The sequence below is a fragment of the Phaenicophaeus curvirostris genome, chromosome 1, assembly GCF_032191515.1.
Source record: "Phaenicophaeus curvirostris isolate KB17595 chromosome 1, BPBGC_Pcur_1.0, whole genome shotgun sequence".
NCBI classification, from domain to species: Eukaryota; Metazoa; Chordata; class Aves; order Cuculiformes; family Cuculidae; genus Phaenicophaeus; species Phaenicophaeus curvirostris.
Window position 1 is genome coordinate 55,713,586 of NC_091392.1, and position 27,487 is coordinate 55,741,072.

Consider the following 27,487-nt stretch of genomic DNA (forward strand, 5'->3'; position numbering starts at 1 on the left):
AGGAGGAGGAAAAATCTTTAGACAGAAGTACTATTTCATTACAATACAAAGCACAAAAGGATGAAGAAGATAGCTAATAGCTGTCTATTCTTCTCTTCTGGCAATTTCTTTTTTAGCAGCACTGAAGAGAAGTTGGATTCCTCTGTTTTATCCAGGTCTGTAAGGGCCACAGAACATAAACAAGCTCACAAACCTAAGTACTGCTCTGAGTCGAAGAATCCTGTATTTAGATGGCATTGAGGCCCTCAGCATTTCTTCTCAGCCCACTCCTGCCTCTGCAAATGCACTGAGCCCTCTGATGCCCAAGTCTCTGCTACAGGTATGTGAAAATGGTGTGAATCCAGCTGGCAGCAGACTCAGTACCCACGCTTAATGCCAAAGCTTCCAGAAGATTCTTGAACTAGACGCTCCTGCACTGGTTGTGATCATCACTGCTTCCCAGACAGTCGAATCTTGCATCCAGCGATCCTCACGTGAGAGAGTGACTTTCGAAGGATGAGTTTAAGTTAGGCACATGGACCCAAACAGGAATCCCTGTTCCAGCAGACTCAGAAATTCAGTAGCCTAGAAATTCCCAGAGACCCTTGGAATTAAACTATTAAACTCTCAAACAGCAGCTTTTCTGACCCTGGCACACTCAGATGTTGTTTTGGTTTTTTTCCACTTGTTTTATTAATTGTTACTTCTGAAGACAGGGAAATGAAGGGAGGCAGGATGAAGAGCTTAATCAGATTGTGTGGCTTCATGTCAGGAAATGTGCTAGAAAAAATAAGCAGGTTTTCTGCTTTAAGTTGCATTTACAAACACACTGGTGGTACCTTGTCTAGAACTGCTGACTCTCTTACAAGAGAAATATTTTGGAAAGGAATATTTTGCCTTCTATAAGATTCCTTAGTGCTCACCAGTAAAATTCTTCAACACTGATAAACAAGGCCGAACTTTTACATCATTAAGACATTTAAGTGTAAGTACAATACTAAATTATAAATATGCTCTGTAACAGCTAAGAAATGCAGCTTATCACTCACTGACTAGTTTAGACAGGCTTTTTTTCTGCTGGATTTAAAATTTATGGTAAAATAGGTGAGGAGTGCACTCAGCATATCCTGTTAGCTGAGTCAATTGAAATCGCACCTGTTCTTGGATGCAAGTCATAACAAATCTAACCCATATACATTGTAAAGAAAAGCACTTGTATGCACTTTTTCCAATTAACATCTGCCTTTTGGCAAGTCATTAACCTATTTTCTCACAAAGAAATGGCTTCAATTGTATTATGCATCTGAAGCGTTCAAAAGTCCCTGAGGGGGCACTCTGACAAAAACATACTGTTCCTGGATCCAGTGTGAACATACATATTCATTAATTGTTTGGGGCAAAGAGTACAGAATTTCTGATTTTTACAAGTCTTACAAGGTAAACAGGTTACATAAAGCTATGTCCTTGGAAATATATTCAGATCCCAGATACTCTCACTCAATAGAAAGGTCAAGAGTGGTTTTGTGCTGTGATAGGGCAATGAAAATTATTCAACAATGCTGTAATAAGACTTTTAGGAAGCAAAAAAACCCTGTTTACCCTAAAAATAGTGTAGCATATTTATTTACATAAACATACATAAGTAAAGGCAGGAATTTGTACTTCTCAAATCCCTCGTGCTACAGGGGATCTGTTCAGATCATCTAAAAAATGTCGAGAATCTATTCTAGTACAATTACTCCATCTAGAAGATTAATCAGAATATAAAGCTACAGTTTAAATTTCTTGCCATAAAGATGATAATGAAACAATGAATTATTTTACATATATAAAAGCATGAAACAACAATTCTCCAAAGATGAGGGAAGGTGTTCAGATACATTTGGCTCCAGGAACTGTTTTTCCAAACCCTTAAGTTTATAAAAAAATGTGTCAGCAGTAGTAAAAAGTAAAGACTGAATGAAGATTTTTTTGGAGAATGTGGTGATGTGGGTTTGGTTTCTAATAAAAAGACAAAACAAAAACCCCTCAAATCAAACAACCACTCAAAAATAAAAAAGAAAAATAACAGAACAGTTTGAGTTATTAGGTTGGACCATAAAACACAATGGATTATTGGCACAGTCTGTTGTCTCAGTGGTTTTGCCCTGGTATTTTAAAACCTAGATGTTCAGATCAAAAGAAAAAGTGAACTGCCTTATGGTTCAGTGTCGCAACATAAAACCATTTGGTGTCTGCTGCCATGGTAATAATTGGGAACCTCTAAACATACTCCCAAGGGAAGTGCATCTTGTCATAAAAAATGAAAAACTGAGAAAAATATCCTTATTGCCCCAACATCGTGCTATAGGTAATGCTCAGGATAAGAATTCCGTTAAAATTAACATCTAAACTTTGAAAAAGGTGCTGGAATGTATCCAAACAACCACAAAGCTGGTGGAGGTTCTAGAGAACAAGTCCTGTGAGGAGTGGCTTAAGGAACAGAGGTTGTTAGTCTGGAGAAAAGGAGCCCAAGGGGAAATGTTATTGCTTGGTCTCTACAGCTACCTGAAAAGAGGTTGTAGTGAGGTGAGTGTTGGTTTCTTTTCCCAAGAAGAAAATTATAGGATAAGAGGAAACAGCCTCAGGTTAAGCCAGGGGAGGTTTGGGCTGGATATTAAGAAAAAGACTGGATGCTAGGAAAAATTTCTTCACTGGAATGGTTGTCAAGCACTGGAAGAGGCTGCCTGGGGAAGTGGTAGAGTCAACATTTCTGGAGGTATTTAGAAACCATGTACATGTGATGCTTAGGGCCATGGTTTAGGGGGTGGACTTGGCAGCATCAGGTTTACTGCCGGACTCTACGATCTGAGGGGTCTTTTCCAACCAAAATGTTTCTATGATACTGTGAAGTAACATTTGAGACACAGTAGTTACTAAGAGCATTTCTTTCAATTTGGAATAGCACTTTTGTTTCAAAATGCCTGCAGTGGTACACACGATGAATTCCCCAGATGCTGCATAATACTTTGACACTTCAGGAATCTGAAGTTGGGTTCCTCCAGTGATAGTCTTCCAGTGGCATGTGCCAGCAGGAGAGTTTATTCCTGCTTTTTTTCTCTCCCTCACAAACCTTGGGGATCTACTGCATGTCATTCAGAGACTGGTGTTATTTTTTTTTTAATAAGTGATTAAGCCATTTTTGCAGTAGCTACCTTGGATGCTGGAAGCAGTCTTTCTCCCAACAGGACAGCCTATTTACATTTACAATCAGAGGGATGGCTTTACTCCATGAAAGCTGGACTGCATGATGTATGTGGTTCAGCTCATTTAGAACAAGGATGGATTTTCAGTACTTCAGTCTGCAATACAGGTATACTTTTTGAAATCTTTAAGACCTACATAACCTACAGCTAAACAGCAGTAATTTTTCTCTAGCTATATAAGATAATTCAAATTAGCCAAGTCATCACTTATTTGCCAGAGCACAAACCCTAAAGTAAATGCTTCTGAAAGTTTAAGCAGACTCTTCAGGTGCTTTTAAAGGATGTTCTTCCATTCCATAGCTTTATTTGAAAATATATAGATCCTGAGAATAACTAGCTCACATCAAGTTTCTTTATAAGAAATATTGTGTTAGCTGGTGTTGGTTGTGTTTTAGGAGAGCTGTAACAGCTTGAGGAAAATACCTCCATCCTGTTCTCAAACAACTATTTCTAACTATACAGACATCCCAAGTGACGTGCATATCAAGTTTCAATATCAACAGACCACCTCATAGAATTACAAGAATTAGTGACAGGAGCTAAGGCAAATAGGAACATTTCAGCAGAGATTTCATTAAAACATACAGAAGTGAAAAAAAAAAAAGTCCAAATCTTGTTGATAAATAATCCTGAAAAGCTTAACCAGAAAAATATCTACAGATTAGAAACCTATATCTATAGTCCATTCACAGCAAATGAGAAACAAGAAAAAGTATTTAATAGCTACATGGTTTTGTGCCTATGAATGGAGCCAAGAAAAAGCAAAGACCAGAAGAGTATTTGCAAATGCCTTAAGCAAAGTACATCTGACCTAAAAGACAGTATTTACATAACTATGTGTTATATGGCATTATAAGCAATTGCATAATCAAAGGTCAGGCTGTATATATTAGAATATAAAAGACTATCCTTTCACAAAAGATTCATGGCAAGGATGTCTCATAGCAATAGTTGCATCAAAAATTTCTTTAAGAGACTGCTTTGTGATACAGATCTACTCAAGACTGAGCTGAAAATAAGTAGTACTTGTTGCTAGAATTCAGAGTTTACCTAGCGAGTGAGGTGATGTCTGGTTGTCTGAAGGTGATTACTATGAGAGAAAATGAAAAGTTGTAAAAGAAAAATTGACTGCTCATTGCTCTGGCTTAAACCACAATAGTATTTGCACAGTGAGCTTCTATACTTAAGCTGAAGTCTTTTGATGTTAATGAGGTTCAGCCTGGGAAATGGGCTTTATCTATATACAGTCAATTGCAGAATTGGATTAAAATACTCCCCCCATTTCAAGTGTCCTATTTTTCAAGATACAAAATGTAGCAGAAATGGATGACTCCCTAGTTTTGATTATGGATTTACAATGTTCTGCAATTGCCATTTATTATTGACATAAAAAATTATAGATGTTTTCTATTAAAAAACAAGACCTACAATCATGTTCCTAAAAATTGCATTTTAATTAAAAATAAAACCAAACTCATACATTGCAAAGCCTTCCCTGATTTATAGCTCCACTCATAACACACAAAACTAATGGGAGACATTCACAGCACATAAAGCTCGAGCACCTGTGGAAGTCCTTGAAGGATGAGAATCTTTTGCATCTATAATATAGATTTCACATAATTTTGTGTTTGGTTCAAATAGATTCTTCAGAAGCATGAAGCCGATTTTTAGTTTTCTGAATATGAAAAATTAATTTTGATGGGATGACATAAGCAGAAGTGTTCGTCTGGCAGCTGAATTCACACAGATGAAATTATAGTTTCAAAGTTTAAGTTACTTCATTTTCCTATTGGTAAATAAAAGTGTTTGCACTACATCTATTTGCAATCATCATTAATATGTTTAGAAGATGCAGAGTAACGGTTGATACTTTTTGGTAAAGTATTTGAGAGCATGTAAGGGAAAAAGAAACCTTCTGGCATTTTTGGAGTTAGGCCTAATTATGTCTTATTTAATTAAGGTGTTTGAGTAATGCTGCCCAGTACAAAGAGTATTATTTTCACAGTCCTTACCTGAGTTAAAAAACCTGCACAGTGCACTTCCATAATAATTACTATTCATCTAAAAATGTGTAGTTTGTTTCTTAGTTGTATTTAAAGACTTTATTAGGTTGAAATAAGAATTCTGTAATGTTCAACGGGAACAATTTTAGAGAATATTAGTTCTGGTTGGGCTACACTTTATTAAATACATAACCACAACATCTGCTTGCTACCAATGTTTCAAATGTGTTGTATATTTTTTTCTTCAGTTTTTATTACAGTGACTTATTAGAAATGGAGGATTTTTTTTTCTGCTTATAGCAAAATCCAATAAAGTAACATTTATTATTTTTCTTGTGAATATATGAAACATTCATCAATACAGTTCGTTTTCATCTTTTATTCTTCCTGTCTTCCCTGAAGTAACAATTTTTGCTGATTTTCTAAGCATTCTTTCAATTTATCTTCAGTCAAAGTCAGACGTTGTTCCAGGATTGAAATAGTCTGCATGAAGAGGACAGTAATTTCAATTTGCTTTTATATTACTCACACAGTATTATGAAAGTGTGCAACACAGTAACATGAAAAATCATTTTAACTCAAGAACAAAAAATATGCTAAGATGGTTTTTCCTTAGCTATTCCACCATTTATAACTGTATTTTGAAATAATGGGTTTGTATCTATGGATATCGTCTAGAGGTTTAAAATGGTTTTCACAAAATATTTTCTCTGACAGAAAGAAATACATATATGCATATATAAATTACTCTGAAATACTATCGAAAACTTGCATCCATATTTCAATCAAGAAACAGCCATCACTGGTGACCCCAAATGATATCTTCCAAAAACCTAGAAGAAACTTCTAAGGCATTGCAAAAAAAAAAAGGAAGTGAGAAAAAAGTCTACTATTAAAAGGCATTCTCCAAGAGATCACCTTCACCAGAAAAGGTGGATTTCTGGACACAGGGTGGCAGTTTCTTTTTAATCCAACTTGCCACCCAAATAATTTTCAGCTTATTGATGACTTGACTCCATACTTCCCAAAACTTATTTCTTGAGTTAACATATATATATATATTGCAAAAGAACATAGAATAAAACCTTAGCCACTCTCTTTTGATTCGGTTTATTGTTAATATATTACAGACTATAGAGTAGCATCTTAGAACACAGACTTGTTAAATCTGGATTACTAAAAAGAAGTATTGAGCATTTGCAAACAAGTGACGCAGAGTCACTGGCAGAAACTAGTATTTGTGCAATTTCACTGACACTAGGAGTTATGCCACTAGGTAGATTTCTACCCTAAGCCAACACCTTGAACACTAAGTTTGAAAAGGGATTTAATGGTACATTGCCAATTTACTTTGTTGATCTCCTGCTAATGCATTATTGTTCAGGCTGGGATCTGACAATTTCTGGTAAACAACTGGCTTCTGGTAAATCTATGTTACATCTCACTACTGAAAAACAGTGACTTTTCCTCCAGAGTTAAAAATACAATAATCTTTATGCTTATGTAGCAGGAAGTTTTCACTTTAGCAAATACAATACATGTGATCAATATTTGCTGAAAGGAAAAAAAACAAAGCACATACTTAACTGACTTTAATATTTTGATTTATGAACATGATTCCTGGATTTTTTTGTCCAATGACAGTGTTAGCATTTTCCACTGCAAGTGTTACCTGTAACTGCATACTTACTAGAGTTAAAATATCCAGCTGCTCCACAATTTGCTCCAAAGCATTACCCAGGGAGGAAGAGATGCCTGTTTGCTTGTCCACATTATGCACAGCTGATTCGCTCTCATTCTCAGACTTGCTTTTTGAACTTGTTGCCAAGACTGAAGCAGAGGAATACTGCAGATCTTCACTGCCGACATCATCCTTGAACACAGAAACATCATTTGAAGATGCAGTTGCCTTTGTCTTCATTCAATTGGAACCATACAAGAAGACAGGCAGAAAGGTCTGGCTTTTAATATTCTTTAAAAAAATCTATGAACACATACATGTACACACACAAAGGCTTTCAGGCTTGCTTCCGGTACCAGGTCAAATTCAGTCTGACCCAAGAAAGAATTTCAGCAGTGATGGATAAGGCAATAAGAGGAAGCTCAGCAGTCTTCAGGTTTCGGATATGTACGATTGAGGAACTACATGCTGTATTACTAGCATTTGAATTAAAGCTTGAATAAATACGATTGTTGACTGGAGTTTTTTTTCAAAAAGATAACTCTAGTCCACAAAGGAACTCATTCACAGCAGTCATATGGATGAAAAATCCATATGTGACTAGATGATCATGAGGGTTCCTCCCAACATCACAGTATGAAACCTTTGTTTAGTATTAATTAATCTTGATTCATAATAATAATAATAAAAAAAAAGTAGTTTTTAGTTGTTTACTCAGTGCCGTTACCTTTTGAGAAACTGATTTCTTCAGAAGAGAGGAGGAAACAACAGAAAAGACCCACACAATACAAAGTTAAGAGAGAAAGCTTGGATGTATAAACATTACTCCATGGTGAGAGAGCATGATCGGCCCAACCACTTCTGGTTTTGTTTGTGCCTTGAAGTCCTTGATGGCACTTTTTAGTCACAAAAGGTTAAATTATCACTAAATCATTAGAAGGCCCTTCATAACAACTTAACCCAATTTATGATGGCTTTAAGATTTCTTTGAAAACTTCAGATCATTTTAGTTTTAAGCTGAGGTAGTTAAGTTTTGTTATCTCTAATTATATTTTCAATATCCATAAAACTTTTAAATTATTAGAATTTAACCGTTTCTCTCAAATTTATCATCAGCTGATAAAAATATCCATTAGCTATGGAAAGGGGAAATTTTAGTCTTACCTGATGTATTTCAAGTACACGATATTTATGTTGTACCCAAAATATATGTATGTTATAAAACTGAATAGATTTTCAAAAGAGTCTTAAAATCATTGTCGGCATTAAAAAAAAAAATCTCCTATGTCTATAAAATAATCTTGTAGAATATAAATTGCTACGCAGAATTAGTGGCAAACCTTTATAAGATTACCTAGGCATGTTGATGAGTTTCTGCCAAGAATGATTTATGTGTAGTTGACCCTGCCTTTTGAATCAGGCAGGATCACAGTGATGGATGAAATACTACTGCTACAATAATGTCATGATATTAAATATAGGTAATACTAAATCATATCAATATTATTAGGAATTTATACTGCTACATTATCCACAGCACTATTCCTGTGTCTTCAGTGCTGTTCTGCACAGTTTTGACCAAGTAACATCTTCCGTTCTCTGGACTTGCTGATACTCGGAAATCTTTTCTTCCTGAAGTGCTGGAGTTGTACTATCTACATCCATGAAAGAGAATTAAGCAACAGACAAGTTGTGCCCACACCTATCTGAAAGAGGGTTTCTTTTTACTAGCAAAGCACAAGAGCAAACCAAAAAGGTCCAGGGAGGGGAACGGCTGAAGGCAGAGGCTGTGGTAGGTTATTGTATCTTGGGAAAAGGAGGGTAAATAAAGTCTCACCGTCCTGTCAGGGTTAAAAGATCCATTGTGCAGTTAAGTTCTGCAAGGACTGGTCTCAGCCCACAGGCAAGAACTCAAGAAGTGTAAAGGATGGTGTTGATAGGGATAGGGGGAGATATCCATGCATGTACTTCAGACCTTAACTTAAAATGCTACAAAACCACACGGAATCCTTCTCAAGGTTTGATAGTACCAAGGTATTTAGTGATATGTCACTTTCATTGAATTCATTATGATGAAAGAAACAGATAAATTAACTAGAAGACAACTCCAGTTCCTTTTCAGCCCAATTTTTGTGCCTGGTGACTGACTTATGCAAACAAACAAAGCATGTCAAGTAATAAAAGTCTGATGCAACTAATATTGAAATCCACCAGTGATTTGTATTGATACTGGATTATGTCAAAAACTAGAAGTGTGCAAGACATCAAACTACAGTTTTCGAACATTAAACATCCGTGGCTCTTCTACAGGACATCCTAATGGTTACATTAGCATTGGGCTACAGAGAACTGGCCTTCTCAGTCTAAAGCTATTTAAACTCATGGTTCATAGCATGATGCTTTGTCAGAAAGGCATGAAACTGTGGAAGAAAAGGCATTCTCTCCAGCTGTGCTGGTTTGACTTTTGCTATTGGTCAACAAAAAGCACCTTTAGTTCAGTGGTTAGGATAAACAGCTAGGAACGGGTAAATCCTGTTCTCATGAGAGGCTTCATATTTTTTTATATAATGGGACAAAATGAATAAAAATACTGTAGGAGAAAGGATTCAAACCCAGGACTTTACCACCCCAAACATAACAGTTTAACTACTTCTTTCTCTCCAGTACCATGAGTTTCAATTTCTTCTCAGTTTGAAAAAAATCTTGTGTTATCAACTTCAAATGATTCCAAAGAATTTTATATTGTGAAGGAGTCACTTGTTAGCACAAAATGAAATAGAATACAAATGGTTTGATTTTTGGACAAGGTAGGCAGAAAGTAAATTTCCCATTTAACTTTACTTTGCTTTAAAGTGTTAGAAGTCCTCAAAAGAAAGAGTTCTGAATATCTCCAAATATTCTGCTTCATAGTATATCCCACGTGCTTTTAGATGAGCATGAAATATATAGGATTATTGCATCTTAAGACTGTCTGTATCTTCCTTTTGCAGATTTTGTTATAGGAGATACCATTAATTCACTCCTGGAAGAGCTCAGATTCACTGTGTTCTGACTCACCAAGTTATATCTGAGGTCCTTGGGAAACAGGATTAATGGAAGCTTTTTGGCACGCTAACTAAATCACAAGACGGAGATAGTCTCAAATGCTGATTAACAGGGAAAAGATTAAGCTCAATTTGGCTTGGCATTCAAATGTTAAAATAAAAATATTGCCATACATTAAAGAATTCCTGCCTTACGACCTATCATACTATGAAAAACATCCTTGTATTTAACTATAACAGGAGAATCTGTTAGAATAGACATTTTAATGAGATTTCTACAGAAAGATAGTGAGATTACAGAAACCTTGATTCTGCCTGTAAATCTTGACTGCTTGCCCAGAAGCTTCCAAACCTCAACCAGGATCAGCTAAAATTTGACAGAGAGGTAGAGGGTGCACTGATTAAGTTGTGACAAATTTCAGGAAAACTGGAGGCAGGGTAGATGAGACATGTTGCAGGAAAGACAGGTAGAACTCAAGCACTGTATATTCTGCAAGGAGCAGTAAACCTGTCTGGTTGTCACATGCCTTATGAAAGGCAGGCAGTTGATGAGGGAAGTTAAGTGTCAGTGAAAAACAGCCAGTTGGTGCAGGAACCATTTGTAAAGCTCATGCAATTATTCTTTGGACACACCTGTATGCGTCCTCTGAAAATGCTGGCACCTTTTGCTGATTTTAATCAAACCTAAGGAAGAGGTAGGGGTCTCAGAAGTAATTAAGTTGCTAAAAGCTTCGGGGAAACCATTTGCCAGCGTTTCTCACCTGAGGTTAATCCTGCTTTACAAGTTCACACTCCTTAGGTCCAAAGAAGAATAAGAATGTGAATTCCAGAAATGTGAGAAAGACCCAGGCTGGAACCCATGTCTTTCCAGACACCACCAACAATAAACTCATTGGAAATAAACCTAGCATAGTTTGTCTAATGTCAACAAAGCTACTTGTACTAATGTTTTGAGAAGTATATTCATTTTCTTGCCATTTGAATTATACAGGTATAATAATTGAATAACACAGACAAAACAGATGTAACCATAAAATTCAACTGATACTCTCTGACTTTGCTTAAAAGCATACTGCTTTGCAAGTTCAGTGTCCTATGCATAATCTATTAATTTTCAAGTACTTAATGACAAAAAAAATAACATTCAATGACACTCAAATTCAAAATTTGCTGTCTGTGATTTGATGTATAAAGATTTAAAATTAATGGAGCAGGAGAGGAGAACAATCTGACGTTTCTGAACATAGACAAGTTCTTCTAAAAACAGTTCTGCTCTGAGGCTGCTGTTTCTCAGTTTCTTTTCAACCAAGCCTGCTGTACTTCAGAGTGCAAATAAAGTAAAAATATTGGGTTAAGCTCACAGAAAGTGATTAGAAATTTTGTCACTAAAGCCAACCTAGACAGATTCTTCCAACCCAAGGAGGAATGCTCTCAATTCAGGTAAACAGAGCAAATGCTAAACTATTAAAAATCTCACCACATACTTTTGTTACAGTAAAATTGATCAAAAACTGAATTTATCAGACAAATAAGCTATGAAAAATGCTTTGTAGCTCAGTAAATTGCCACCAACATTGCCAAGTCAGAGTATTGGAAATCTTCTTGTAATTTACTGGGTTAAGCAGGAAATTGAGATTCTTCTGCTATATACTCAAAGATGTATAGGGACACAGCAATACAAAAGTGCTTATACAAATAAGGCAATAGTCTTGATGTTTGTCAAATCTGAAAGGTTCAGATACAGATAAGCAAATAATTGAATTTTCAAAATTAGTAGGAAAGAAATTAAATGAGAGAGTTTCAAATTTTCAAATTAGCTAAGTTGTGCCAAAATGGTTGTCATTTTTACCACATCCTGGAAATTCGTAGAGATTTTTAAATGTTGTCAGACATGAAGTATGCTGCTATATCCTTGAGATACCTGCTTTATATTTTGATCTTTCCCAGTGCCGAAACTTACAATCTCCTCCAATTCAGTGAAGGGTCCAAAACTTCTTAAGTCTAATGCCACACTCAAACACCAAAACCCTGTTACAATGGAGGGACACTAGTCTCAGTAGATTTCCTTTACTTTCAGATGCCGATCAGTTCACATCCACCACTTTCATTCAGCACAATCTTTTTTATAAAGTTCTCTTTAAAGAAACTCTTCCTATCCAACAGCCTGCTTTACATAGTGTTTAAAGAACTAGATGTTCCCTTTCCTCCAAATTAGCCCTTTTCTAAAGTACTTTAAATACTGCTAAACAATTCTGTATGTTGCCAGCAATGTAGTAAAAATACCTCAATGCAAAAAACCAAAATCATTCTGAAAAACTTCAGAGCTATAGCTAATCTTGAGAGAATGAATTCGAATAAGGCAATCAATTTTAAATTGTTACTTCTGAGCAAATCTAAAAAGAAAATTAAAATGTGTACAGTGTTTCCATTCACAGCCCATTAGTAATAAAATGGACTCACATTTGGGCAACTTTATGAGAGTTACAAATAAGGAGGAGAAGGAACAGATTTAATTAATCAATAGGAAGTTATTACCATGACATTACCAAGTGGCTGTTCAGTAGAAAATTAAACTTAGCTTATAAATGATGTCACAAACAGCAAAACAATTGTTTATCTTTGTTTTCTATCAAGCAAAATAGTCAAAACTCTGTGGGTAGTACTCAATTTGTGAAAAATCCTCACACATAACCTTATCACCTTTGCCTGTTCCAAAATATTTTCCCATGAAACAATCACAGATCAGATGGAAACAAGCACTGCATCCCAGTCTCCCTTTGCTTCATGATGTATAAGAATAGAATCTGAGTAAAATGCATCAATATATAAAGATGCCTGAGATAAAGATGCCTGAGCAGTTTTATTTATAGAGGAAAAAAAATCCCTCAGGGACAAAAAACATGAAAAAATACAAGTATCTGTCACTCAACTGAAAATCATTAGTCTTCAATCTTCTAAGCACTTTCAATTTGGAAAATACAGACCACAGCTTCCAAATGAATATTTTAAAGATGTTATAATTAAGATGGGCTTATATGAAAACATGACATTGGTAAGCTTCCTAATGAATCACAAAAATTGGCATGGTCTGCTTTTTAAAAATAATCCTTTAAATTTTGAACACATGGTACATTTGTCTACTAATACTAAAACATTTCTGATACTGTGATTAAAACAACTACAAACAATTACTCATAAGCAGGGCATTAAGCTCAAACAGACCAAAGAGCAAAGGCATAGCAGCGTAGTCTCCCATCTCACCAGACCCTGATTTCCTGTGCTTTTTAGTTTTTTGAAATCATGGGAAGTTTCTCAGAATTAACAGTACTATTAAGATTACTGCTCTTTCTTCCATCTTGTGAACTTGCCCTGCAACTAAAATAGTTCATTGTGGATATATCAAATCGAACCATTCAGGAGATGGTTTTTTCTCCATTTTTTTGAAGGCGATAATTATTCACAGTTCGCTTCTATTGCTTTGATTTTTTCATCCAATAAGTGATCCACGTAAACCAGATCTCTATTAGGCTAATACTGAATATGCTAAATAACAATCTGTTTTATCAGTTTCTACTGCAGAAAACTTCCCTGTAGTTTCAGCTGATGACAGCACTCTTCATTTCCTCTCACACACATGAATGAGCACAGCAAAAACCTCCCATGTGCTAAACTTCAGATTTCTGCCCCTTGCTATCTGATGAGGTAGTTCTGGCAAAACGTACTGGCAAGCTTTAAATGCAGTTTTGCATTCGAGCAGTAAAGTACAGATAAACAGCGTATCTAAAGCAAAGTTCTACCAAGAATTCTAGCTTGAGCAGACCTCTTTCAGAACAATTCATAAACCAGATTTTCACATTTAACTGAAAGTCCTTCATGGCTTATTATGCATCTAATCTTCTCAAGCTCTTAAAAGAATGTCCAAGCTAAAAATAAAAACTGCAAATGCTTAAGGTAAGTGCACCTCATCCAATCTGACAAGGAAATATTCAATCTCCTCTTCAGCACAAGTATAATCACTGAAGGTAGTGCATCATCAGTTTAGGACCTAGTATCAGGATACAAACTCACAGCCAACAAACCAAGACAGCCTATCAGACCGTATTCCTTGGCAATAAAGGTGTTTTTACCCCAAATGCAATATCACTTTCTTTGTCTGAAAAATGACAAATTCAGCCTTAAGCTAGCTGAGTTTATAGAGATCACGAGGCCAGTACAGTACAATGAAAACTAGTTGCTAAATAGTTTTCTTAAAACTATCAATATGAAATTAACTGAAATCCTGATGATCTTACAGCTATGGTCTGATTAATCAGATTTATTTACTTCTACCTGGATTACAGTTATGTTAAATTTTGCATTGCTGCAACGGCATGAAATAATAAACTTCTCTGTTTACAAGCACATTTCAAAATATTCTGAATAGATACTTTTATGTAAAGAAATCATACTATAAAAATGTTCTTTTACACACATAATGAAACTGGCTATGTGGTTTCATTACATCAGCTTTTCCCCCAGAAGTTTTATTTACCATTGCTGCTTAATTTTTTTTGAGTTTGAGTATTGATGTTCATATCTAACTGCAATAGTTCCCTGCACAGACTCTGATTCCATAAAGGAATCCACAGAAACTTAATAGCTACACTTCATTTCCACTTTATTTAGATAAACTTGACCCTTAAAATGAAATATAGAACCTAGATACAGTAGCTACGCAGCTTGTAAAGGAGGAAAAAAAAAACCCCAAAACAGCCCCATCAAAGAAGTTCTAATTAAGCCTCTATGTGTTAAGGATACAGAGAAAACTGAAGATTTCCCCTGTAAAGAAAGCAATACTGCTGAAAATCTAATTATAAACAAATAAATAAATGTCATAGACACTCCACACAAACTAGGCTGAAATCATTAAAGGTTCTATTTCAAAAGGTGAGAAATTCCCTGCCAGGAAGTCAATTCTGTATATAACGTATACATGGCAGACCTAATTCAAACACTTTACCAAAATACTTGCACCACATTCACTAAAAATAACAATATGTACCCTCTGGAATAAAGGTAAGAGAAAATAATAAGTGATCTTCAATCTACCTTCAGCAGAAAGCTTTGTAAAGCTGAGGACAGATAACGTGAGACCACAGGAACATTCCCACTACTTAGTTACAAAATAAAGTAGCCAATTTTAATTTGGGCAAATTAGTTGGGACTGCATGTGTGCACATTCACAGGAACATCTTCTTGCTAAAATCAATGTTAAAGTTTCAAGTGATGACTCCTTTTTATCCATATAGAGTCCTAATAAAAATTATATTATATACTCCGCTTGAACTTCTTATCCATACTAGGAAGGGGAAAAGTTGAAGGAGGGCAGGAAGAATACTTGTAACAGAAACTGGAAACATAATTGAAGAGATAGGAGAAAAGAAATAATGTGAGCAAATGAATAACCCTATATGGACAAGGACTCATTTTGAATACTATAAATAGAATATTCTGCTATATTTGATACTACAAATGCTAACAAATAAAAACAGACATAAAAACTGCTAGGATTTTCCCAGCAAGACAGCAAATTCTCTATACACCAAGTAGCAGATTGTATATGGTCATGGAGGGCATTAGATGAATGAAGCATCAAATACAGGGAGGGAAGAAGGCAGGGTTATCTCAGAGCGTCCATGACAACACAGCATCCTCACCAGGAACACATCTACTCAGAGATGTCAGCTGTGCTTTTGGATTGCCTGCTTATGACTCTATTCTGTCCTCTTCCCCCACTTGAGAAACTAAGTGAAAGTCTCTGCCTTAGGCCAATCCCTAGCTAAATAAGTCTAACTAAACTTTACAAAGAAACAATAGCTGGTAACAGCATGATTTATTGTGTAGAGTCTTGAAATATGTGTAAGTGCTAGCACTTCATCTGTCTCATTCAAATGTTTGGCAAAATCACCTAGTATTTTCACTGGTATCGGTTCAAAATGAATTTACAATGAAAAGAGATGGTTCAACAAACTCAAAGAAATTTCTCATTCCTGAAGGCTTTAACTCCTAGGGAAACCAAACTAAAGCAATTTTTCTTAAGTTTAATTCTGAAAACCAAAATATGTTCTTTTCAATATGTATTGAATTCTCTTAGATCTAAGTGTCTCACATTTAACCTGTTGAAGCAAAACTAATCTTAATAAGTTACACTTTATGTAAATGAGAAGAGCTAAAAGAATGCATTTCTATCTTAAACTCCACCTCTCAATAAGAATGAACAAAAAATTACTGAAGACAGAATCCTGAAAAGACAGACTGCTGGGACAAGGTTAAAGACTGAAGGGCATGAGTAACCTCCTCCTAAACTCTGCAGAAAGGCGAGAAGATCTGCAGTCCCTGTGCTCCAGTCTCCACAGAGCAGGGGTCTGTTGCTTCACAACAGTGGGAGGCTGCTGCGCAGGAGAACCAGGGTAGAGCTGTGTATGCTGTAGAGCCTCCTTTCATGCACGCACACATACTACATAAGCAGAGCCCCCTGCTGCAGAAGGAGCACATAAGGTCTTTTTGCCATATTTAAGTATATACTCGTATACATATCTACACACCACCGTCTTTCAAAGTTATAAGCAAAGCAAACAGAAGCTCCTTTCTGTGGGCACAGCTGCACCTGTACAAATATTTTTTGTCAGGGTAACAACGTCAGGGCCACAGTATGAATTTTTTGGGGTTTTTTTTTGGTACTTCATACCAACATCACTCATGTCAACAAAACTTTGTTGCATAGACAAACCTAGCTTGTCGCCCATTAGGGAATGCTAGGAGATGCAGGGTGTCCACACAGAAAGATTCAAAGAGAAATCTCTCATTAGCTGAGACCTGGCAGCTTCGACTTCCCTTCAAGAGCAGAGGTAACAACAGAAGGGTGTACCATTTGACCAACTGCCTACCAACAATACCACTGGGTTTTAGGACCTGCTTCTATGTAACAAAATGTCTTCCAATTCCAATTATTTACAAGAAAATATCAAGGAGTAAAAAGCATTATAAACTGAGTTAGCAATCCAGCATGACAGAGTCCGAAGTTAAATTCAGCAGAGTCAGAACAATTGCTTGAAGACTTTGCCAAAAACCCAGATGCTACTATTAGGAAAAAAAAGAAATGTCCAGTATTTCACAGTTGCAAACTGAAATCCTCTGACTATAGCCAGGAAAAACATACTTCCCTATGTAATAGAGGAACATTCTTCCCCAGTATTTGACCAAGGCTTTTGTCAATAAAATGTTACACCTATAATGGATAACAAAGAAAGGTTTACTAATGACATAAAATGCTTTAAAAAGTGTCACAGGAAATTCCTGTGGCACAAAATAAAATGTCTGAAAAGTCATATTTATGTGGTGCTGTTAAATTTCATTTAATACCCAGAGGAAGAAGCAAAAGTCTACACCAAGCTATTTCAGTGCTTAGCATTAGCAAGACACTGAAGGTTCGGACAAGATGTCCAATTTGTCCAGGTAAAAAAAATACACCATGATGCTGAGCTTAGTTGAGAGATGGGATATTCACCAATTGCTTTAGCAGCACCAGTATGATTTTGTACTTAAGTGAGTTGAGTTTTACAATTTACCATGATAAGAATCAAATTAGGGAACTGCAGAAACTGAGAAATTTGAGAATTGCATACAAATATCAAAAAAAATGTTAATTTTGGAGTGGTCTGACATGCTTGTTATACTCTTGAAAAATCATTTATTTTAATTAGGGTTCCATTACAAATTTCTTTCAAAATACACACACTGTTCAGTACCAATTAAAATGCTAAATATGTTGGCACATAAGATTGGTAGGTAGGTTCTCTTTGGCTGTATTAAAATAGGAATTCAATGATAAAAATTACAGTTAAAGCATTAAGGTTGCCAATAATAGCTTTATTTTGAAACGCTTCACAATTTTCTCCCACTGTTGGACTGTGACAGCTGCAACGTTGAGGAAACCAAAATAAACACCTTACTGATTTAAGAATATGTTCTGCAGTTCTGCCAGTTCATTAAAATCAGAATTCAATTTAAAAATATAATACTGTGATAAACTGAGTGGGTTTCATTGCTCAAGCAGTTCATTAGCTACCGGGCTCTAAAGATTTACCTTCTCCCTATTTGACACTTGGCATTTGTAGCTTAGCCAATTTCTTTCTATTTCAAGTGACAAAAAATAGCAAACCATTGGAGATGACTGTCGGCATGGGATAAATGGCAACACCACTCTGACTGAATTTGGGTGGTCAAGGTAGGGGGAAGGATAGGAATGGTGGCTGACTCTGAGTTATAATTCCAAGAACATTTCTAATTCCAAAGTTTCACAGCAACATACTACTAGAAGAGGTCTTGATCACCGAATCCAGTCCTCAGGTACAAGAAGGAGTTTCCATCTATACCATTGTCATTGAGCAGTCTCTTATTTTAGACCTGACAACTCCCATAAATTTCTTTTATGACTTTTTATATTTTTAAAAGCATAAATATGGACAAAACTTTTATACAGACTATGCTCTAGCCAAGTAAAAGCATAAACCTTTCCCACATCTGCCTCAAAAGATGTTCTGAATATCACTGTGGTCACATCCACAATCCCATTTGCTTTTATAAAAATCACACAATCACTTGGTTGGAAAAGACTTAGAGATCATTAAGCCCAACTCTACACGTCCACCACTGAACCATATCCCCGAACACTTCATCTACTCATCTTTTAAATACCTCCAGGGGTGAGAACTCAACCACCTCTCTGGGTAGCCTGTTCCAGTGTCAGATAACCCTTGTGATGAAGACATTTTTCCTGATGTCCTGTCTGAACCTCCCCTGAAACAACTTGAGGCCATTTCCTCTCATCCTATTGCCTGTCACATAGGAAAAGAGACCAAAACAACCACCTTGATACAATCTCCTTTCAGGTAGTTGTAGACAGCGATAAGGTCTCCCCTCAGCCTCCTTTACTCTCAGCTAAACATCCTCAGCCTCTCCTTACAAGACTCGTTCTCCAGACCCTTCGTTGCTCTTCTCCAGACATGCTCCAGAACCTCTATGTCTTTCTTGTGGTGAGGGGCCCAAAATAGAACACAGTATTTGAGGTACAACCTCATAAATGTCAAGTACAGTGGCAGAATCAGTTCCCTAGTCCTGCTGGCCACACTGTTTCTGATACAGGCCAAGATACTACTGGCCTTCTTGGCCACCTGGACACATTGCTGGCTCATATTCAGCCGGCTGTCAACCAACACCCCCAGGTCCTTCTCTGCCAGGCAACTTTCCAGCCACTCTTCCCCAACCCTGTGGCACTGTATGGGGTTTTTGTGTCTCAAGTGCAGTACTCGGCACCTGACCTTGAACCACTGATCTCAGCTCATCGATTCAGCCTGCTCAGATCCCTTTGTAGAGCCTCTCTACCCTCAAGCAGATTGACACTTCCACCCAGCTTAGAGTTACCCACAAACTTACTAAGAGTGCACTCAATGCCCTCATCCAGATCAGTGATAAAGATTTTGAACAGGACTGGACCCAGCACTGAGCCCTGGGGACACCACTTGTGACCAGCCTCCAACTGGATTTAACTCCATTTACCAACACTCTTTGGGCCCGGCCCTCCAACCAGTTTTTTACCTAGCAGAAGGTATTACCCAGACCAATGGAAGCCAGTTTCTCAATAATACTGTGAGAAATGGTGTCAAAGGCTTTACTGAAGTACAGGTAACCAATATCCACAGCCTTTCCCTCATCCACTAAGTGGGTATTTTGTCACAGAAGGAGATCAGGACGTGTCTTTCATAGACCCATGCTGACTGGGCCTGATCACCTGGCTGTCTTGTGTGTGCTGTGTGATAGCACTCAAGATGACCTGTTCCATGACATTCCCTGGCATCAAAGTCAAACTGAGAGGCCTGTAGTTCCCTGGATCCTCCCTCCAGCCCTTCTTGTAAATTTGATAACCTCCAGTCAAGTGGAAGTTCCCCAGTCAGCCAGGACTGCTGGTATATGATGGAAAGGGGTTTGGTGAGCACCTCTGCCAGCTCCCTTAATACTCTTGACTGGATTCCAACTGGCCCCATAGACTTGTGAATATCTAATTGGCTGAGCAGGTCTCTAAACTTTTCCTCTTGTATCATGGGAACTTTGTCCTGCTCTCCCTACCCGTCTTCTGGTTCAGGAGGCTGAATACCCAGAGAACCTCTTACCTTACTATTAAAGACAGAGACAAAGAAGGCATAAGTACGTCAGCCTTATTCTCATCCTTTGTCACTATTGTTCCCCCCTGTACCCAGTAGAGGATGGAGATTCTCATGGCCCTCCTTTTGTTGTTGATATATTTATAGAAAGATTTTTATCTTTCACAAGATCAGCCAATCTAAGTTTTAGTTGGGCTTTAGCCCTTCTGATTTCCCTCTGCACAATCTCATTTCATCCTTGTAGTGTTCCTGAGATGTATGCCCCTTCTTCCAAAGCTCATACACTTTCCTCATTTTTCAAAGATACACGCAGATCTCTCTGCCCAGCCAAGCTGGTTTTCTTCCCCACCGGCTCATTTTTTGGTACATTGTCTGCTCTTGCACCCCCAGGACTTTCTTCTTGAAAAGCATCCAGCTCTCTTGGGATCCTTTGCCTTTTAACACTGCCCCCCAAGGTATTTTATCAACCAGTCTTCTAAGGAGTCCAAAGTCTACCCTCTGGAAATCCAAGGTGACAGTTCTGCTGACCCCCCTCCTTACTTCTTCTAGAACTGAGATTTCTGTCATCTCATGATCACTGTGCCTCAGGGATCCTCTCACAAGAGGCCTTCTCTGTTCACAAACAACAGGTCCAGCAGGGCACCTTCCCTAGTTGGTTCACTCATCAGTTGTGTTAGGAAGTTGTCTTCCGCACACTGTAGAAATCTTCTAGACTGATTACTTTATGATGCATTATACTTCCAGCAGACACCTGGTAAGCTAAAGTTTCTCACAGAACAAGAGCTAGCACTCGTGAGACTTCTCCCAGTTGCTTGCAGAATATCTCATCAGTCTCTTCTTCCTGGCTGGGTGGTCTATAACAGACTCCCACCATGATATCCACCTTATTAGGTATTGCACTGATTTTTACCCACACGCACTCAACCCTATCATCACCATCACTGAGGTCAAATAAGTATGGACAAGCTACTTTGAAAATAACAGAAGTAGGCAGTTAAAATTTAGGCATTTGTTCTCCACTTCTGCAAATTATGCTGGGGAAAAAGCCAAAATATAGAACCCTGAGGCTATAAGAAGGGTAATAGGAAAATAATGACTTTTCAAACTGCTTTCCCCATTCTCTCAGTTCTTTGTGTGGTAGTGTTGTATGGATTAAGATCCTGATCCATATTATTAGTGAGGTAACATGGATGGCTGCTTTACAGTCAGCTTTTCCTTCCCACCAATTCAAAAGGAGAAAAAACCCAAAACTAAACCACTATCACAAACTCCTGTCTCACTCAGCAGCAAAGTGTTACTATGCCAGTAGCTTGTGGAAACTCTGCTTAGCCCTTCTTATAGGATCCCATGGTCACCAAGGTGCAGAAAGGCAGTTGGCAAACAGTAGAAGTGAAGCAACCTCACCTAGTGTCTGTAACAATTCTTAGCCTTGTGTTCCAAATCCCATCGCTCTCACGCCTTTCTTGATAAAAGAGAAAACTTCACCCACAGTTTCCATTCTCTGTAGTGATGCTTATGTGACCAGAAAAGCTGAGGTACTATAAGCAGATACAAAACCCACAAGAAACAAGACTGACACTTATTCCTTCATTCACCAACATGTAGCAACTTTGGCATGGAAGAGATTCTGAGGAACAGGCTCACTGTGGATTGGCACATATTTCTTCATTTAATGTATACAAGTAGAAAATAGCAAGGTAATTTATGATTTATAACATCACCCAGGGCAACAAAATACACACACATTCATTACATGAATCTATATCAAAGTCCTGACCAGAACCAAACCTACATTGTCAAGCATTTCATTTTGGTGTAAAGGAACATGCTTTTAATGTAACTAATCATACTGGCAGCCAAAACAAGAGCATCAGTATGTTCCACATACAGAACTGAAAGCCACAGTACATGTACTCCGAGATGAAGCACAAGGGTAGAACTTGCTTATGTCACTATATTGCAATAAACTATTGCATGTAGCTTTTATTCCATTCCTGCTTGCCATTTGCCATTTCTTTGGCATTGGTCTGATGCTTTACTGAGCAACAGAACAGAAATTTTGTTATGAATTACCATGGATTCAAGTTAAATCCCTCTTGCTTTGTAATGATGACTAAGTCACAGACTCTTGGCATCTTTTATTTTTACATAAAAACCTCCCTTTCCTGTATGAATACTTCAATCTTTTAAGATTTCCAAAAGGAAGATTACTTTGGTGGTGTTATAAACAGCAGCAGCCTGGTGATAGCAAGAATATATGGAACTGTGTGCCCACACAAGGTAGAAAAGAACGTTTTTCCCACACTAATGAGAACACACAGCATCGCTGGTGCTCCCTGTCACCCATGTCCCTACTCTTAAGGAAAATAATTTCTAATAATAATAATCAAAGACACATTAACACAGAGATCAGTCAAGTGAAACACCTAACACTTGCACGTAAGGTACTCTTGTTAACAACAGCAGCTCAGACTCTGAAATGTGCTTGCCCTCCCTTGTGATCACAGCCAGGTGCCACTTTCTTTGAAAGTAAAGTACAGTTGTCTAAGTAGTTTAGTTGTAAGTGTTAGAGTTGGAGTAGGGATATAACAGAATTGAAACAAATATATATATGTATATATATATAAATAAATAGTATTTAAATACCTCACTAATTTAGAATTATGAAAAACTGCATTAAGTACCATCTACTATGGTATAGGTAAGAAATATAAGCACAACTATGCTAAAAGGCATATAAACCAGAATATTATACTGCTACGTCCCCTTCATTAATGTAATTTGATTAAAGCTGACTGTGTGCTAGTAACTGCTTAGAAGAGCTAAACAACGTGTAATCAGTCGTACAGTATCATTTATGACAGGCAGTGGTCTAGTCAAGACGTGGAGATGGGATATGAAAGAAAGCATATGTCTACTGTGTGCCACATTCTGTACTCGATGTTTAAAATGACAATAAAACCAAAAGCAGTTGGCACTATAAATTCCATATCAACAGCTGGCATTCCAGTCCTAAATGCCAAATTCCTGTTGGGGATTTAAAACCTTCACAGATAAAATATTCTGTTGCTTTTTACAGCTGTAAAAGGCAGAACACCACAAATGACCATAAATTAGAAGTGATGAAACACAGCTGATCAGGATAACTGAAGCCCTCAGCAAAAACTATATAGCCATTAGAACTAGGAGCAATAAAAAGGACATTTTAACCCAGTTTCCTATGGAAACAATGCTGAGACTATCATTTCTGTCTGCTTGTCTCCACACTGCACTTTTACATTTTGAACTTGTTGCAGATGTAAGAGGGTCTGATGGAGGAAGAGATTTCATACAAATTTCCTGAGAATAGATTACCAGCTAAAGGAAAGAAATCAGTAAGAACTCCCGCAGGGAAAAAGGATCCAGCATGAGTTTACACATTGAGACCAGAAAATGCATACAAGAGAAAGAGAACTTATAATTACCTCAAAGCAAGGGAAAAGCTTCAAATAAAACATTGCGGTCACCTGTGAAACAGATTCGTAGGAAGCTAGGCTACATTATTTCTGTCACTCAAGGATTACTGGTACTTTACCAATAGAACAAAAAAAGTCCTAGTAATGGCATACTTATTAGCTAGAGGTGTTGCAGAGTGATGCAGAAAGTTTTTAAAGTGGTTAATGAAGTATATTATCTTTAATTCTGGAAGATAATTAATGCTGTAATTGTATTTCTAGCAAAACACTTTCTATTTCAACTGTAGCAAAAACGTCTGTTAAACAATTTACACTATATGAAAATATTTTAAATTCTGGTTTACATAGTTTGAACTCAATGGTTTTGAAATAACTTGACAAGTAAGGTAGTGATGTTGACTTTGTATATATCCTGGAATAATGGAGAAATACAGGGGAGTGAGGAAGCTGACATTCCATCAGTAGTTAAACTAAAGTAGATAAACAGGATAACTGTGTGGTCACAGGTCACAGTCAGCTTGAGAACTGGTTTTAGCTGGTTTTTTTTTCAAATCCATAATAGGCATGCTACAATTTTAATTAATGTATTTTAGGTTATAATGCAGTATAAAGTCAATTATCTAGCTAGTCTTTCTTCAAAAACAGTTAAATCAAAAGATTACTACAGAATTTTGCTGGATCTAGTGATTCCACTGAAATCTGTTCTTGTTGCAGTCCCATGAAAAATGTACCAGTGACCTGGAAGATCAAGTTTACAGGTGGCAAAAAGGCATACTGGAAACTATTAAAATTATCAGGGTTACTTGGCAATATGACCTGACAGAGCTGTCAAAATGCAACATACAACAGAAAAATATCAGAAATGAAAGCATCATAGAGTAATACATGATAAAAAACCAGAAGCGTTACAAAGAATTACAATTACATAATATGTAACTAAGTAAAATTTTATAAGAGTTTCATGTGGTAAGTTCATTGGGTGAGTTACATTAACTTCTTATGTGTAGTTATATAACTACCTGAAAGTACTGAGCAAGAGGTAGTATTGTACTGTCATACTACACTGGCAAAAATTAGAAGTATGGACACAGAAATCATGTCCTAAGAGACATGTGAAAAATAAAGAAACACCTGTAAGAATAAATCATGGCTTGGAAGAGTAATCGTTTCAGTGAGAAACATTTTATGTTGGTTTATCTTGGAACAGGTTAGGGATAAAGTAATAAATTCTCTTAAATCTCTAAGTCAAGAAAGAGGCCTTCCTCTACAATAAAAATACTGTAATAGTCAACTCAAAGTTGCATTGCAATGCCTGTGCTTCAGGTATCTGATGTGCGGTGAGGCACTGACATCTCAGCATTTAGGAAGCACAATCTCCATGCAGTCAGAACATGCCAGAAGAAAGCATCTATCTATCCTGCCCTTCCTAGCACCAACCCCAGCTGGTACAACCAGAGTACAATACTGTGAAGGAATAAAAAAAAATATAAAACAGGTACAGCTTTTCAGAACACTGATACCATGTATTTTCACCTATGGTGTCAGCCACACAGTTCCTACTTTTTCCTTTCCTACCCTCCTCCCCGCCCAACTACTTATTGGAAAATGCATAATGGCAATGGAAGACAGTGTTTCTCTTCCAGCAGAATACTCTAATCGCTATCACCGACTGCTTCTCACTTGCCTTCCTCTGATGCTATATACTTTCAGCTCATATTTTAAAATGCTTCAAATTCAAGCTGAATCCTCTTAGGCTGAAAAAAATAACTGGATCCAAAACACTTACTACCTGAACAAAAGGAAGACATTACTACCACCTCCTTTGCTTGCGTGTTTCCATTGTATCTTCAGAAAGATGATGTTCAGATGTGTCATGAATGTAACACATATATGTTATAGCACTATCACATTGGATACGTGACTCCATGGACATTGGTCAACCTGAGTTAGGTTACAGCCAGCACTAATCTCCTACTTAAATCACCAGGTAATTTATAAATTATTTCCTTTGTGCTGGTATTAGTATTTGGATAGCTGAGCAGATCAGGGAATTTATTTGGATGGAATTAACCAGAAAAATACCAGCCGTGAAGGTAAAATGACTGTAAAACCATTCTTTAGCATTGTCCTATCTAATTTCTGACCCCGAAACTATTTTGATAGAAGATACAAGCCAAGATGCCTTCTGAGATTTTCTATTTCAAACACCTATCTGATGAAGGAACATTTTTGCCCTTGGTGCTGAATTGTATTTGAAAAGTTTTGGTGTTTCAGTCTCATTTTAAGCAACCTCTGTAATTTTTATATCTGACTCAGTATTTCCATTAGCTCACATGAAGCACGTAACTACATCTCTTACAGCAAACTACAAAGTAATGCAGCAAGATTTGCAAGGAAAGATGTGCTGTATTAGAACAACTGATATATTTGGAAAACACTCAAACAAGCTTTTAGGCAGAAAGCACCCTATGGGTTTAGGTATCACTGTAATCCGAGTGATAAATCAAATCTGCTAGTACTTGAACAAGTACTAACATTTTGGAAAAATAAGAAAAGATTATAAGTGTTAAAGTATTTGCTTTTGTAACATACTTGCATTAACCATTCTGAATAACATATCGGTTTTATATATATAGATATTTCATTTTATATTCAAGGTTCTAACACACAGTCGCAAACATGCTGTGCTAAACTTAGACTTCTGTAGCATTTAAGAACAAAGGATAATTCAAGGGCAGTATTTTAGCTTTAGCATCTTGTTTTCTAATATGCTTGATCTGTAGCTCAGCTTTATTATATAACTTAAGATAAACAAAAATAAAATCTTTCAACCTTCTGAGTCACACAATATGAATGAATCTAAACACTCCTTTGTTTCTCAGTCCCACAAAATGTGCAATCTCAGAATTATTAGAGTCCCTTGAGTACTAAAAAGTTCAAGACTTAACTTGTGCTGCTGCATGAAAAAAAATAAAACAGGTGCTTACAGAGTAACACAGCTACTGAATGCTAACTTCATTAACTTCCATTAAGCTAAATGACTCACAAATGGCATTTAGATCCCTAGTAAATCATCATCTAGGTCAGCAGGAAGCTCATTACAGACTGACAATCCAAGTGACAGAAACACTTTTCTACAAGTGCTATAGTAGTAATTTCCTGTGTGAAAGGCTTGCTGCTGTTCCTGCATTCCTCAGGGGACACTTCTTCTCAGAGGATGTTACTCTTCCCCAGGAAGAGGAAGGAACCAGTTGTTATTGGATGTGTGGGCTGATAGCTGTCGGGCATTTTCTGCATGCCGCAGAATCAGCTGTGAGAACTGTGAATACAGCTTAGATTCCCAGCCGAAGCCGCGGAAAACACTGCTTGGGCAGACAAGGTCAGAGCATACACATACAGTATCTCAGGAAGTTGAAACAGAAATAATACCTGGAACTTCCATTCCTCTAGTTCCCAGAAATGCGCTGATTTGCTAAAGGAACAATATACAGACGTGGATCGGCTTGAAAAGCATTCCTGAAGTATTGCACTGTTGCCATGAGTAATACCCTATACAAAAGTAAAATATGGGTACTTCCAAAAGCCATGTATAGCAAGCCAGTTATCTTACAAAACAGCACCAGTAGCCCAGCAACAGCACCTCTTAGTAGTGTCACTATGGACAAAGACAACATAATTAAACTGCCTTGTAAGGAAATTAAATATTGAAGCTTAATATTTTACATGGCTGGGGGAAGGCAGTGGTGTAGATTTTTATTTTTCCTGTTCCATCCCTTTCCTGTACTTCCTGTCCTACAGTAACTCAAGCTCCTTCCACATCTGCTGTGACACTCTTACAGGGCAGGTCACCAGTGGCAAGCCTGTGCCTAGTTCACCAT

The 27,487-nt window shown here is 37.1% G+C and overlaps 1 protein-coding gene across 2 annotated transcripts in view; it reads right to left on the reverse strand.

Annotated features, from left to right (window-relative positions):
* Positions 1-4,659: 4,659 nt before the first annotated feature.
* POC1B (POC1 centriolar protein B) overlaps positions 4,660-27,487 on the reverse strand; it is a 55,084-nt gene continuing 32,256 nt past the window's right edge. For both annotated transcript variants that reach the window (XM_069858549.1, XM_069858560.1), the window contains 2 exons: positions 6,921-7,103; positions 4,660-5,713 (listed from right to left, as the gene is read on the reverse strand). In XM_069858549.1, coding sequence (XP_069714650.1) covers positions 5,609-5,713; positions 6,921-7,103 — 288 coding nt within the window. In that variant the 3' untranslated portion in view covers positions 4,660-5,608. The remainder of the gene's footprint in view (positions 5,714-6,920; positions 7,104-27,487) is intronic.